General features: G+C 37.9%; 1 protein-coding gene across 2 annotated transcripts in view; it reads right to left on the minus strand.

Annotated features, from left to right (window-relative positions):
* RBFOX1 (RNA binding fox-1 homolog 1) overlaps nt 1-14,489 on the minus strand; it is a gene marked incomplete at its 5' end in the record, with an annotated part of 1,111,952 nt that overhangs the window by 507,225 nt on the left and 590,238 nt on the right. For both annotated transcript variants that reach the window (XM_082292358.1, XM_082292365.1), the window contains one exon: nt 9,568-9,615. In XM_082292358.1, the coding sequence (XP_082148484.1) occupies nt 9,568-9,615 (48 nt within the window). The remainder of the gene's footprint in view (nt 1-9,567; nt 9,616-14,489) is intronic.

Consider the following 14,489-nt stretch of genomic DNA (forward strand, 5'->3'; position numbering starts at 1 on the left):
CTTTGGTTGCTGTGAGCCAAAAAATAATGGAGTCTGTTTAGGAGAAATGCAGTAATACAGGCAGGTGAGGACAAATGAAATACCAGCCAGCAATACAAGAAAACAGCACAAAACTTTGGGTGCAAAGGCAAACATATTCAGGAGGTAGCAGTAACAGCATCCTAACTGTGATCCTCTAAGGCACAAAGAGTATTCTCCACCCAGCTGGTGTGACAGCACCTCAGTTAAGTAATATTTTACCCCTCCCTGCAAATTTTGTCTTGCATTACTCATTAAGCAATCACCTGTTCAGCAAAAGGCCATATCAAATAAAAAAGTTTTAAGAAACACATCAAACAAATTTGCTGAAACAGATGTTCCCTGCTGGATTGTAGACAATCCACACATGTAAAAAACCTGCTCTGTTCCTTAGACTTCAACCTTTATCAAGTCTTGAAAGACAGTAACAGAGATCAGATTTCTTTTAAAAATGTATTGTTTTGAAGTCAAAATGTTTGCTCCTTGCATGGTATGCATATTGCCATTATCTAGGAAAAAAAAGATAAATGAACTTTCTTTCGTACATTAGCCTGCTGATAGGGAGGGATAGAAGGAAGGATGAAAGAAGCCTCACGTTAGACTTCAAATATCAGCATTCTTTCTGCAACATTTATACTATCTTTTTTTCAGAAATAATCCCTGATCTTTTTCAAAAGAGTTGTGAGACAGCAAGTATGACATAGTGGGACATTGCCTGCACCCCAGCCCTTTTAATACTGCCCTGGGTGTCCTATTTCAGTACTGAAGAGATAAATGGCAGAAACCCTGGATTTTTCTGACCTTGATCAAGAAGAACAAGTTTTTAGCTGAACTGTGCAAAACTGCTATGATTACATCAATCTAATCTGGAAAGCACATGGTTTATATATAAACCACGGTCTCTGTCTTATCCATCAAATTTAAAGACAATAAAACACCCCTCTGTAAGAAAAATTGGAAGAAAAATAAATCCATTAACCCTTATTTTACTCCTTACATAAGAATCCTCAACAGTGTTTCAAAGACTACAGAAACATGCACACATTCAGGTTTCTAAATATAGAGATATATAAATTTAAATGTAAGTGCTCTTATAATAACAGGCTTCATTAGAGGAAAAGACACTGTGCATCATTGCTGAAGAAATCAGTTCTGGAATAATGGAATTAGGAAGTTTTGATCAAGCTGCCCAACACCAGGCAGCCATAAAAAGCCATCTATTGCTACAGAGAAAAGATTTACCTGGCAAGAGATCCAATACAACATAAGACAAACTGGAATCAATGAGAAATGAATTGGATTACTGGACAGAAGCATATTCCTGCACATGTTCAAGCTACTGGGAAAGTAACAGAGCCAGCAGGTATAAAAAAACCTTCCAAATGTCTGCTTACCCTTTCATGATCCAATCACAGCCATGCTGTTAATCAGGTTGGATTACATCCCAGATATTAATTTGGCAAACAAAACAATCATCTGATTCAGTCTGTCCCCTTCAAAAATGCTGCAAACAATCTGCCACTGATAATCTTGCCATGCGTGTGCTCCTGGAAAGCATCTGATCAATGTATGCCGAGATGAGAGAAAAACCTACATTCACATACAACTGCCATAAGGCTTTCCCTGTCCATTAGCAGTGTGGAAATGTGTCCTCTGCTTCCCAAGGAAGTGCTGGAATATGCACAGTGAAGGGAGGCAGCTCAGAGAGTTACGGGCTCCTTTCGACTAAAAATAAATAAATCCTACAGGTGAACTAATGCTGTGAATGAACAAAAGACTGATGGCTTCAGAAGGAGGCGAGAGCATCACTCCCTCACTGACCAGAGGAATCCTGTCCTGCTGCTGGGATTCCTTCCTGGAAACACTTTCAGCAGCTGGAGGCTTCTTCTGCATCTCCTGGCAGTTTGGGTTGGGTTAGGGTTTTTTGTCTCTTCACTTAATAAACTGTCTCTATCTCAACTCATGAATTTTCTTGCTTTTACCTTTCCTGTCTCTCTCCAATCCCATTGTCAGGTGGCTGGGGGTAACTCAGCTACTGCCTCAGCCAGCTCATCACAGTGTGTTAAATCCTTTGGGTGACGTTCTTTCCCTTCTTCTCTGTGACAATGCTATTAAACATAAGCAATACTTCTCTTTGAATCACAGTTTTCAGAGAGCCTCAATTCCCAAAAAGAATCCCCACAACGAGCCAAATCCTGGACAATACGTGGATACCAACACAGGGGGTTAATAAAGAGGAGGAATCACAGAGCTCCAGCCTCTGGAGCCAAACATTCCTGGTGTAAAATTCCAAGCCAGTCCAACAGACACAGAAGTTGCTGCAGGTACAAAACTGACCCACAGAGCAACCTCTGCTCCCATCCATAGTTATGCTGAAGACACGGAGTAGCAAGAAAAAGACACAAATTTTTAATACCTAATAATATTAAGTATTTCCATCAGAATCTTTTTGATGCTGGTTATAAGGAGAACAAATGAAAAATATAAGCAGCAGTTCAATTCCTAAAAGGACTCAATTTTTCAATACCAAAATTTAAACTTTCCACAGAGATACAGTATTTGACACAGAAGGAATGTTATTTATCTCTCTCCATTTTAGGATTTAGAGCAGTGGCGGGCACTGAGTTCTTCTCATAAATCTCAAATACCATTTCCAAGTTTCCTGTACAATAGTTTCAGTGAAGAGCACACGGGACTACACAACTTTTACACCACAGAGAAGCAGCCTGAGATCAGACCATTTGTCAGGTTTAAATAAAGACAAAGCAACTGCAACCTCCTCTACAGCAGCATGTTTGTGGGCTTGTCTCAACAGGAGCTCTACTACAAGGACATAGAAGAAATCATAAAAGAACTCATATTTCCCTTCTTTTTTTTCCTGGAGAAATACCTGATCTCTAGATTTCTACCTCACCAACAGGGCTCTTTGAGGATAGTTCATGAAAACAGGCCTGTTAGTGGCTATTCTCCTTACTGAGAGGAAAACTGACATGTAGGAACAAGACATTTCTATGCCTAAGCACAGGCTGGCAGTAAGTTAAATGAAAGAAAAGCCCCCGACTTGAGACTCTTCTGTCTGTACAGGGATCATTTTGCTCACACCAATGTAAGGCCTCCCTCCCCTTTCAGTGCTCTTTAGACCTGGTCCAGAAAACCCCGTGACCACAAAAATACCTGCAAATAAGGTGGGTCACAGCTACACGTTGTTAACTCTGTTTTTAACTTCTTTATCAAATCTACCACATTTTTATTTTAAAAAGTGAGAAAAAAGACAGGGAAGGAACTGTCAACTGGAAACTTATTTTCCCTTAAGTATCAGTGACCATTAAACTCTCTGGCACGTGTAAACAATAGAAAACCACACACTGAGGAGTCTGGGCCAGGAAAAGCTGACAATACCCCAAACCTTTTAAAAGGAACTGTTCCACCACAGTAGCAAAAGTTGCACTGTCCCATTGCTGTGAAGTTTTACTGGTTCACAAACACAGACAGCAGCATACTCCTATTTATAGATCTGTGGGCTTTTCCCTTTCTTATATAACTTCAAAAGCCGATTCCCCCGTTTTTATACCTGTGGAAAACTTAATGGCCAGATGTAAACAGAATTTCAGCAAAGCTTGAGTCTCCATTAATTATTTTTCAGTTAATTCTCACAGGTAATTAGCATCAAATCGGACTTTGGTTTTCCTTCACCCTTCTGATTTTTTTCCCCTTGAATCTCAATATTTTAACTTTACCTTTAGCCAAGTATTAAAGCAAAAAGTTTCTGTCTTCTGCCCCCTCCCTCATGCCCAGGTGAAACTTAATTACTTGTATGCAATGCAGGTACAGTACCTATGAACATATACCAAGGAAACTTGTGCACATATTCACTTCACTGATACCAAAATATTTTATCCATGCCTACAAAAGAATGCTCTTTTTAGCTTGGTGAGCTTTTTAGGAGTTATTAGAAGGACTATGTTATATACTTAATGGAATTTTTTTCAATGCAGAAGAGATTTTTAAAAAAAGGCAAAATAAAGTCTGAAAAATAATTCTGTAGACAATCGCAGAATTATAATTTCATTAAAATATCTTCAAAATGAAGATTTTAAAAAAATCTCCCAATAAAAATAGAACTTATTTGCAACAGTAATCATGTTTATACTCAGTAATACAAGGATAGGAGATGCGACAGTTCAAGATGGAACACGTTGGCAAAAAGACACACTGTAGTAAAAGCTTTTTTTAGCACCCTGCCTTACCAGGTATTGCAGCACAGAAAATACACTATCCATGTCCCTCCTGTGTATTCAGCATATGTCAAAGTCATGCAGCAGAACACGTTGACACTTCAGTGGGAGGTCAAATTATTGTTTTGGCACTTCTGTCACGCCTGTCACTTCAATTCCACTTCATCAAATTACAGATTGCTAGATAGAGTTGGATTAAGGGGAAAGACAGACACACACACACAGAGGAGCAACTGTCACCACTTCAGTTGTGAAATCCCATAATTGCATGTCAGTGACAGCAAGAACAAGAGAGCAGTAATAGGGCTGACATTATGAGCATTCAAATACCAGGAAACTTTGCAGCAAGACTTTGCACTCTGTCAAGCCACATGCCAGGAAATGGACTGGATTTCTGAGCAATTCCTCACATTAGAATTGCCAATATTTATTAGGCTGACTAACGCAGTGTCTTAAGTTCCAGGGCAACTTTCAGCTCCCTGTTTTTCCAGAAGCATTGCTGTTATTTGAAAAGAACATAGAACTAAGATAAAGGAGAATAAAATCATTTGATTTAAAAATATCACTAAGAGTAGCAGGAATAACAATAAACGTTGCCTAAACGACGTAGGTTATGGGTTTGATTCAACTTCCTGAGTTTTAGGATCTTTGGAATGCAACATATCTTGAATTGAAGTAATTGTGATGGAATCAGCCATGAATTTCAAGTAACTTTTCTGGCAATAAACAACACACACCCCTCAGATAACTTTACCCTTTTGTGGAAGTTGGGGAAACTTCCAGCTCTGTACTGAGGAAGGCTCAAGAAGCCTCACATAAATCTGACTTACATGAGCTGAGATGTCAGGGGAAACATCTGCAGTGCTGTGACAGGAGGATGCTATTCCTGGAGCAGCTCATTATTCCCCCTCTGGGTTACTCCCCCTGGTTCCTGAATTCTGTAACCCTCTACATTTTGTGTGGTCCTGTCCTGCAATGCTTCAACAACACCTGGTACTGTTTGTACCACAGTGAAAGAGGCAGAAGAAACAGGAATCATTTGTTCACTCTGTCAGACACCAGAAGGGCCATTAACATTCAAAACTTCCTTAGATTCCTCTAAATCTACACCCAAATACAATTTAGATGCTTCCTTACCAATCCATTTGAGTCTATGATCTTCTCTCAGAACAAAAAATAATTTCTTTCAATGCGACTAAATATGCATCTCAATAATCTACACAATTACACAGATTGCACAATGCCTTCACAAGGGAATAAAAATGACACTTATTCCTATTCACTGCTAGAGAGCCCCTAAACAGCAGAAAAAGGGACTACCATGAAAGGAAACAGTATAATAACAAATCCACATCTATGATGCTAGCAGTTGACTCAGTCCCTCCATGATGTTTATCAGCTCCTCACTATTTGATACCCCTACTAATTCCATTCTACAGTAATCTGAAGAAGATTTGAGAAATTGGATAAATATTTTCTCCTAAAAAAAAAAAAAAATTCCCTTAAACTTCCATGAAAAACATCTTAATATGATCACTATGGATAAATTTAAAAAAAACCCAAACCTTCAAGAAGCCATTGAATAGACAAAGAAAAAAATTATTTTTGCAATGCTGTTTCTTTTTCTGCTCATTTTGTCTCAGACACACTTTATAACCTTGCCTACATCTGCCCTTCACACTTCTACTTCTCCATATGTACCTCAAGCCATATAACTGTAAGTACTTTCCTCATAGGTGTTTTTAATTTGTTTGTAAAGTAATTTGAGATCCACTGACAGAAGGTACTAAAATATATATATATATATATATATAAAATATTTTCCACAGCAGGCAGAGAAAAGCAAAGGCATTACTGCCTACCCCATATCCCACAGCAGGTAAGAGGGAGTAATGAAACATTATGTCACTCCAGGGAACTTTCCTAACTTCCTGACCCATCAGGTTATTGCCCTAATGCACTCCCATAAACTCTACAGCTCTCATAAAGCTCTCTGCTCCCAGCTCTGAAGTGGGAAATTTTAAAGTCAAGATGTGTCTCAAAAACGTTGTCTCAGTGAGCTCCTTCCCTTCTCCAGAAGGGAAAATGCAGCAGGATACCCTGGGTGACCTTGAGCCCCTCGCTAATGGTGCTGAGCTGCTGCTGAATGGGGGCATTTTGCTGCTTGCAAGGAACAGGCAGGAGAATGTCACTGCACATTACAGCCAGCACAGCCCCGTTAGGGGAAGAATAAACTAAAATAAAACAGAAATTAAACAGCCAGAGCTGAAGAATAAAACATTCCAGCATAGTAAAAACTAGCTGAGACAAAGTTACCCAGCACAGAAAGGTCACTGAGTTAACTTTCAGTTTGCGGCGTCACTTTTCCATTTCAGGTAGAAATGACAAAGGATGTCAGAAGAGATAACTTTATACCAGAGTTTTGGTTTAACAGCATTACCATGAATTAATGTGATAAGATGACAATTGCAGAGTAAAAAAAAGATAACTGCTCAGACCAAGTAAAGATATGAACTGAGATTAAATAAAAAACAAGAGAGATTTATGAGGGGCAAGTTTTTCAGGTAATGGGAGATGATGGAGCTGTGCAAGAGCAACACCAACAGATAGGCTGTACACATTAGAAGTCTTCTTAGAGACAGACTATGGTTTGGTTATATAAAATGAAAGGACTTCAAAGGGATCCATGTGCTCTACCTCTTGGCAAAATAGCCAATACCCTTATTAATTGCCTTCCACCACAATCATTTTGTTTGTGTCCAACACACAGAGTTATATCAGAAAACATGGGTAGAAGGAAAAACAACCTGACCATCTGTCATCGTCCTTGTAATAGCAAAACATCACACAGGCTTTGAAATCACAACTCAAATTCCAAAAACATCACGTGGCTAGCTGCAGATACCACTGTATTTTTACAAAAATCACACTTGGTATGTTTTTAACAGGTTTCTTCCTGTGACAATTTAAGGGTCACTTTTCTACATATGTTTCTTTAAGAAGCACAGCTGAGCCATTTCTGTGATCACATGATTCATTAAACACCCAATATTGTGATGTTCAGAAGGGTAGTTTGAGATCCATACAAGAAAGTTCGGGTGTGACAAACGCAGAAAAAAGTACTCACTATGCAGGAAATGAGTTGTACATGGACTTATGGGTCCTCTGCTGGGAATGGTAAAGGCAATTTAGTCATGCCTAATTATCCAGGCCAGAGAGAGCAGACTGTGCATTACTTGTCACCTGGTATTCTCAAACCTGGGAGCTTTTATCCTTGCAGAAAATAAATAAAAATCTTACATGAAAACATCAGTTGAAGACAATGGAAGGAAAGACAGATGACAGTGATGAGGTGGTTATGATAATTAACTGCTATTTTGTAATTTACAGAATAATAGATTTCAAAATAATAAGTACAGCTATTAAATTTGAGTTTGCCTCCAGGCAATGGTTTGGTCATGGCTACATAAATTTCTACTTCAGAAATTACAGATTAGGAAACTTCCGAAAAAAGGAACACAAGAAAAGGCACCTTGCAGGTTTGTATTTTGTGGTTAACTGGGAGAATTTCCCATTAATTACTAATGATATAGTTCATTAGTAGTATATTTCATTATGGAAGTGCAAATTATTAGATACTAATGATGCGTGCCCTAATTGCAGTAGTTTGTCTTGATTTCAAGTTAGAGGAAATAAAAATATTTATTTACAATGTTTCAGGTTTATGAATTACATTCCATTCTTAATGGATGCCTTCAACAAACATGAAACAATGCATTAGCATTAATCAAGATTGATGTATCTGTGTTTGATGATCACTGGTAACTCTCTCCCTGGACTAGAAAGAACAACTGCCACTTAAACTTGGTGGAAGCTTCGGTTTTGGGACCAAACACAGAAAAAATGAAACCTATCATGCAACAACAGGTGTTTATCACGTTTCTGCTCTTTCAAAGTGCTTCCACAAAATAACAAAAGGAAGAAGAAAAATTGAGGGGTTTTCTAGACAATCCTTTCTGCTAATTGCAGTCTCTGCATATGAAAGCTGGATATGCTGAGTCAATGAAGGTGGAAATAACCCTGTAGGAAACCACCCCAGCTCAGAGCAGTCACTCTGAGTCACAAGAGAACGTATCAGACAGACACACATCTCCTGTAATTCCCACTGAGGTACAAACCAAAGTATCATACACCTTTAAAAACCCCACAGTTTACTGGCAACAGGCTGGTGCCTCTGCTAGATGAAAGGCAAGTTGAAATTCAAGGAAGAAGAAATACAGCACATTAATAAATTGTTGTCCAAAGCTTGTCAGGCTCCTGACACCTTTTCCCATAATTCACACTGCAAAAAGAACTTCTGGGTTGGGCAGTTTTAGTAGTCACTACCAACATCAAAAAAAATCAAAACTTGGGGTTTAGAAGTAAGGTCCCAGCCTGGATTTTAGCACACTCTAAAAGAGTAAGAGCCTAAATTGAAGGACCTGGAGAGTTTGATGAAAGCTGATGCTAAGAACCTGCAGCTCCAGTGGGACAGTGAGTACCAGCTGAAGTTAGAGACTTTAAATCACATGTCACGTGCTCAACACTTCCACAAACTCAGGGACTACTTGACACAGAAATACCCTAAGCACAGATCTAGTAATCCAGATTTTCAAATTTCAGGAGCAACAGATATTTAAACAAAACACATTACTCCCTTTAAAACTGGATTGATACTTATTTCTGACAATTTAATTTTTTTTTTTTAGGCTCAAGGTTTCTTCATGAAGACCTTGTTTTTTGGTTAGTTTTTACCATGAGTAAGATGAAGAACGCAACTGAAAACGTATTTTGTACCTGGTTTATATTTGTCCAGAGAAAATAAAACTGGAAATATTTGTTTTAATCAATCCTTTAAAAGGAAAAAAAAGATTCAAAGGTACTACTTATACAGCAAGAAAAAACAGTCATCTTGCAGTCTTATAAATATTTAACATGGTATGACAACTGTATCATGAAAGACACAAAATAACTTTCTTAATCATGTAAATTAAGAATAGGAAGTGAAACTGCCTTTTAAGCTTTTTGTAGTATAAAGAGATTAAGACTATAATTCCCTTCTGAAAAAGCAGTTATTCAAATTTCTAACAAGTACATTTAATAGAGTAAGACTGTTCCGTCCCCATTGAAGTAAAAATACAACATAAACACACACACATAAAGTACCATAAAATAATTTCACATGGTTTAATTAAACAAAAAACCCAAACAACAGCCAGAGAAAATCCCAGCTACTAGAGGTGCCTGAAAAATCACATTAAAACAAGTCACTTACTTTTCTGTCCTCAGGTTCTACACCAGAACTGCACTCTGCTTTAGTGTCCTGAAAGCACAAACAGAGAAGCCCATGTCACAAAGCACACTGACCAGCACTGGGGAACAGCTCAGGCTGAAGAACTGCTATTTTTGTACAGAGAGTCCATTCACATATACAATGTTTAGTATTGTGCCTTTAGGTGAAGTAGTAAAGTTTAATAAACATGAATAAATTTAAAGACAAGGTTGAAAGAACACAAAAAAACCCCAAGCCTATTTCAATACAGTGTAGTCAGCTCTTAAGAAAAAAATATGATTTGATAGTATACATTTTCTTTTTTACTTCCATCCTGATGAAAATATATTGCTTGCCCACTTTTTTTTTTTTTTTAAATAAACTAGTAATGGAAGCCGAAAGAAATATAAAGGTAAGCTAAAGAGAAAAAACTGCTCAACCTGCTGTCTTATCAAGTGCTAATTAGGACTTGATAGATACTTGTGTCTGAATGTCATTGCAACGTGCAAGAGCAGCAAAGCATCTATTTATGATAAACATGTAAATGTGTGTGTGTACAGGCTTGTACACTTGTGGATATTTTGGACATGTTTTCTTCAGGAATTAAACAAATTAACTTAAACCTAATGACATCCAACACAGGGTCCTTTTATTCCTAAGGTATTTGACTCATTGAACCTATTTTTGTGCTGAAGACACGCAGAGATAATGGTTATCACAAAAAAATATACTCTGAAATGCATTTATAGCTTCACATTCACCTTTTTACAACAAATTACTACTGGAAACTAAGTAAGCCAAATACAATTCAAGTCACTAAACTGTAGACAAGTGACCTAATTTCCTTTTCAACTTTACTATCCTCAGAAGCAAATTTTACTTAACTGTTGCAGCTTTAGACATTTCTATTGGGAAAAGAACATATGGATGAGGGACAATCTTTTGTTAAAAGTACTTCCCAACCTCTCACCAAAGCTGGACCTACTCAAATCAGATTTTGGATTTTTAGCTAGTTACTTGCACATAAATTCCAAGCTGCAAATTTAAGGCTGATAGCAAATAGCAGCTCCTATTAAAAATGAAAACAAATGTAAAATAAAGAATTCATGTTTCTTCAACAGCATGCCTATTCATTTTAAATGAAGGACTGGTTTTACTTCAAAGCCAAAGACTTCTTACCTACAAACAATTTTAGAAGTTAAAGTGTTCACCCAAATAAGATGAAGCAAGGTTTCCTGTAAAAATACCTTAATTCACAGCAAATTACATTAAAGGTGTTTTCATGAGGCATATCAAGTTGCGTCACTTAAGCAGCAAAAAATCATTTGTTATTCCAGCCAGTCTGATATATAAATCAGCACCTCTAATACTCTTTATATTCCATCACTTTTCATGGGGAACCAGACTGTACTTTGTGGAATATAACACCCAAAAATTTCCTTTCAAGTGTGACTTACTGGCAGCCAGACAGTCTCTCACCATGTCTCCCATGTGGAGGATAAGGAAATACTCTCTCTGCCTACAGGCTCACTTCCTGAGACTGTTTGGATATTTACATTCACTTCTTTTTGGTGAGTGAGTGAGGGAAAAAAGCTTTAAAAAGCCTTCTACCTCAGGGGAATGAATTCAAACTTCATCAGCACCAGTACTCTTCATGTCCTAGCTGTGCCCTAAGTCACCTTTTGGAAAGAATGTAATGCTCTCTAACATATTTATTGGTTAATCAAAAATGAATCATATCTTTTCATATTACCAAGGACAAGAGTGGCTCTGTCTCACACACTGACCTAAATTAACCAAAAGCAGAATAAAGTAGCTCCTCTCAGACTGTAGCTGGGGCTATTACAGGCTCTCAGTATGATGAATATTCCTGAAGACCCAACAGCACTGTGATCCCTTCTGCTGCTCATGGAAAATTGTAGTTTGCAGTTTCACCACTGTCCTTTGCCATTAAAAGCAATTTCTAAGAAACCCGAGTTCATAAGCATTCATTACTCAGTTAAAAATGCAGTTTTACCAGGATGAAACAAAACCCACCTACCTCCCAGCACAGCTGATCTGCCAGAGTGGTCTGAAGCAGCAAGGAAAGGGCACAAGTGGAGCCTTCAGCCCACAGGGACACAGGTGGGGCCAGCCCAGCTGAGCCCTGCTCAATCAGGAATTAAAGAGACAACGAGCCTCACCTGGAACTGAGCCCCTGCCTTTCACTGAGACCAGCCACCAGGAAAAGATTCAGGCTGAATAGCAAATTACATCATTTCTATTCTGTGTTTTATCACTGAACATTAGACAATCATTTCATCCCTTAGTGTTTGCTTTTCTGTCTAAAGATATGGAAAGTGAATCTTTACAAATTAACCACTGCATCTTTAGCAATGAAAACCACATCTGGATGGGTTCACTTTCACTGGATATTGAAGCCAGCAAGAACTTGTTATCTTTGAAATTATGTAAAGTCAGAATTAGCTAAAGAAATAGCTGTATGTCTTCAAGGCTAGACACATGGATTTAGACTTCTGCATAAAGGCAAGATAAAAACCAATTAATTTTCTGAACCAATTACTGTTGTAATTCTTTAAACCAGTGAAGCTACTGACAATCAAATCTATGTTTAAATGTAAATATTTGAGTATACATCTACATCCTAGATATACCTCTTTTAAAGAATAAATGTACACAGACCCTAAGCTTTAAAAATCATCAGAATGAATCATCTGTCAATCTCAGAGCAAGAAGGGAAGAAATGAGAATGTTCTTCTCTGGGAGACATCTGTGCTACTTTCTCTAAGTGCAAAATGAGAAAGTGCTGTCACTTCATATGTGTATTGCAAATTTCCCAGCTCTGTGAATTATTTGAGATTGAGAAGCACCATTGCTGTAAAGCAACTGTAAAATCCTAGAGATCTGAACAATGCACCAGGCACCTTCTTTAATGTTGTTACATCATGAAAAAAAAAAAGTAAAAACCCAGAAAATCTGTTCCTTCTGAAGAATTATCTTAGGCAAACTATGTAATGATAGAATACTTCATAGGATGATTCATGGGAAAGACAGAATTAAATAGAAAGCCCTCCCATCCATTTCAGTTTAAAACCAGCACAATTCCTTTCTTCTCTTGGTGTCACTGCCAACAGCCAATTAAATAACATTATTACAAACATATTAAAAGCTTTGTGTTTTATATATTGCCTTTTTGGTCTGTTTTGTTTGGCAGCAGCAACAGGGAAACAAAGCAAGGTTTTCTGCAGGACATCAGGAGCAATGCAGGACAAACACAAGGTTAAGAGCTGGGAGTTTTGAAGTTTAACACACTGGGCTCTTGGGAAGCAAATCTACCACCTTTGTTCAACAGTAGCACTATAAAAACAGAGTGAAATAAAAGCCCTAGAAAGCAGAAGTAATTATTGGTAGGAGCATGACCCTGCATAATGTTTTGGCTTTAGCATGCAGTAGAAACCTGCATAAACTTTATTTTACATACTTTCTGTAATTCTACATTTAATTTTACTCCTTGAATTGCAAGCAGGAATAGTGAAATCAGTATCCTGAAGTATCCAGTAGCCTGAAGTATTCCTGTTTTCAGGGATAGTGAAATCAGAAGTATCCATTAGTCCTGCTAACACACCCCACACCCCGAGTGGCCGTGTACTATACCCCACACTGTACAGTTTGCTCTCTCCCTGCCATCCAAACCCCATTTCCTCTGCTGCCCCATCATGACAGCACAGGCTGCCTGAAACCAACCACCCAAAACAACCATAAGGAATAAGAAACTTTAGAAAAGTTATCTGAACTTCCAACATCTTTTCTTTCCTCACGCGAATGTAGGGCAGCATAAAAGGCAAGCTGAATTCCTGGGTACACGGTCCAGTCCCACGGCCCAGAGGGAGGAAAGATGAGCTCCAGCTAGCCAAGAGTTCCCTCGGTTGCATTTTTCTGTAATATCAAGGATGAGCAGTAGGTGGAAGCAAATAACTTTGTAAAATCCCGTCCAACTTCCCGTGAAAAATTCACCTATTGCTGGTCAGGTGTTTTACACGTGTCCTTCGCACCCCAACAAGTGCCAACAAAACATGGTTTTTTTCTTCACAATATTGGCTTCCAGTTTCATAAACCAGCCATTAGTTTAGAAATAAAAGGTGGTTTGCATCGTTTGGGGCTTTTTTTAGGTATGAAATTTGTACAACTGAAATGGACTCATTTTAATGACTAAAGCATTCATAAAGATACCATGATCTCAAACAAAATAAGAATATATATACACATATATAAAATTTAAAAGTATACAGTCAAATTCTAGTCAAATTAATTTTTCTGGATATTTTTATTGACTGCTTAAATATATCAAAGTCCTGAATTATTGAGGAAAATACTTAGTGGTTTTCTCTATCCGTTGGCCATTATATTTCATTATGGCTGCTAACAAACAGGCTGCCAGCAGAAGAATTCATTTGAATTTCATATTAGTTCTATTTCATCCATCCCAGAGAACAAATTAACCACACAGTAATACTTACTGAAGAAGAAAATAAATGAAAAATGAAACCTTAGAATGTGACATTCAAGTCCTCACTAAGTTTGTCCCCAGCAACTGAAGGACTCAGGCAGAAGCCTCATTAAATTAACAGACCAATTCAAGGATTTGAATAGCTTCAACAGCTGCAATGTTAAAGATGTAGGAGAGGAGCTTTATTTTGAAAGAAATAGCTTCATCTCTATTTACTAACATTTGTGGACCAAGAGGTTTGTGTCTACAAGCTCAAACAAGGAGAAAACTGGGCCATCTGCACCTATTTCTGATGCCTCAGGGCAGCCTTGGGCTGTTTGAATAGAGTCAAAAAGGAAACAACCCATCTGATCACGGATTGAAAATCAAACTTCTCAAGATTTTAGGGAGCTTTCATGTCTTGTTTCTAGATAAAAGC

The sequence above is a fragment of the Coloeus monedula genome (genome assembly GCF_965178545.1).
Source record: "Coloeus monedula genome assembly, chromosome: 16".
NCBI lineage: Eukaryota > Metazoa > Chordata > Aves > Passeriformes > Corvidae > Coloeus > Coloeus monedula.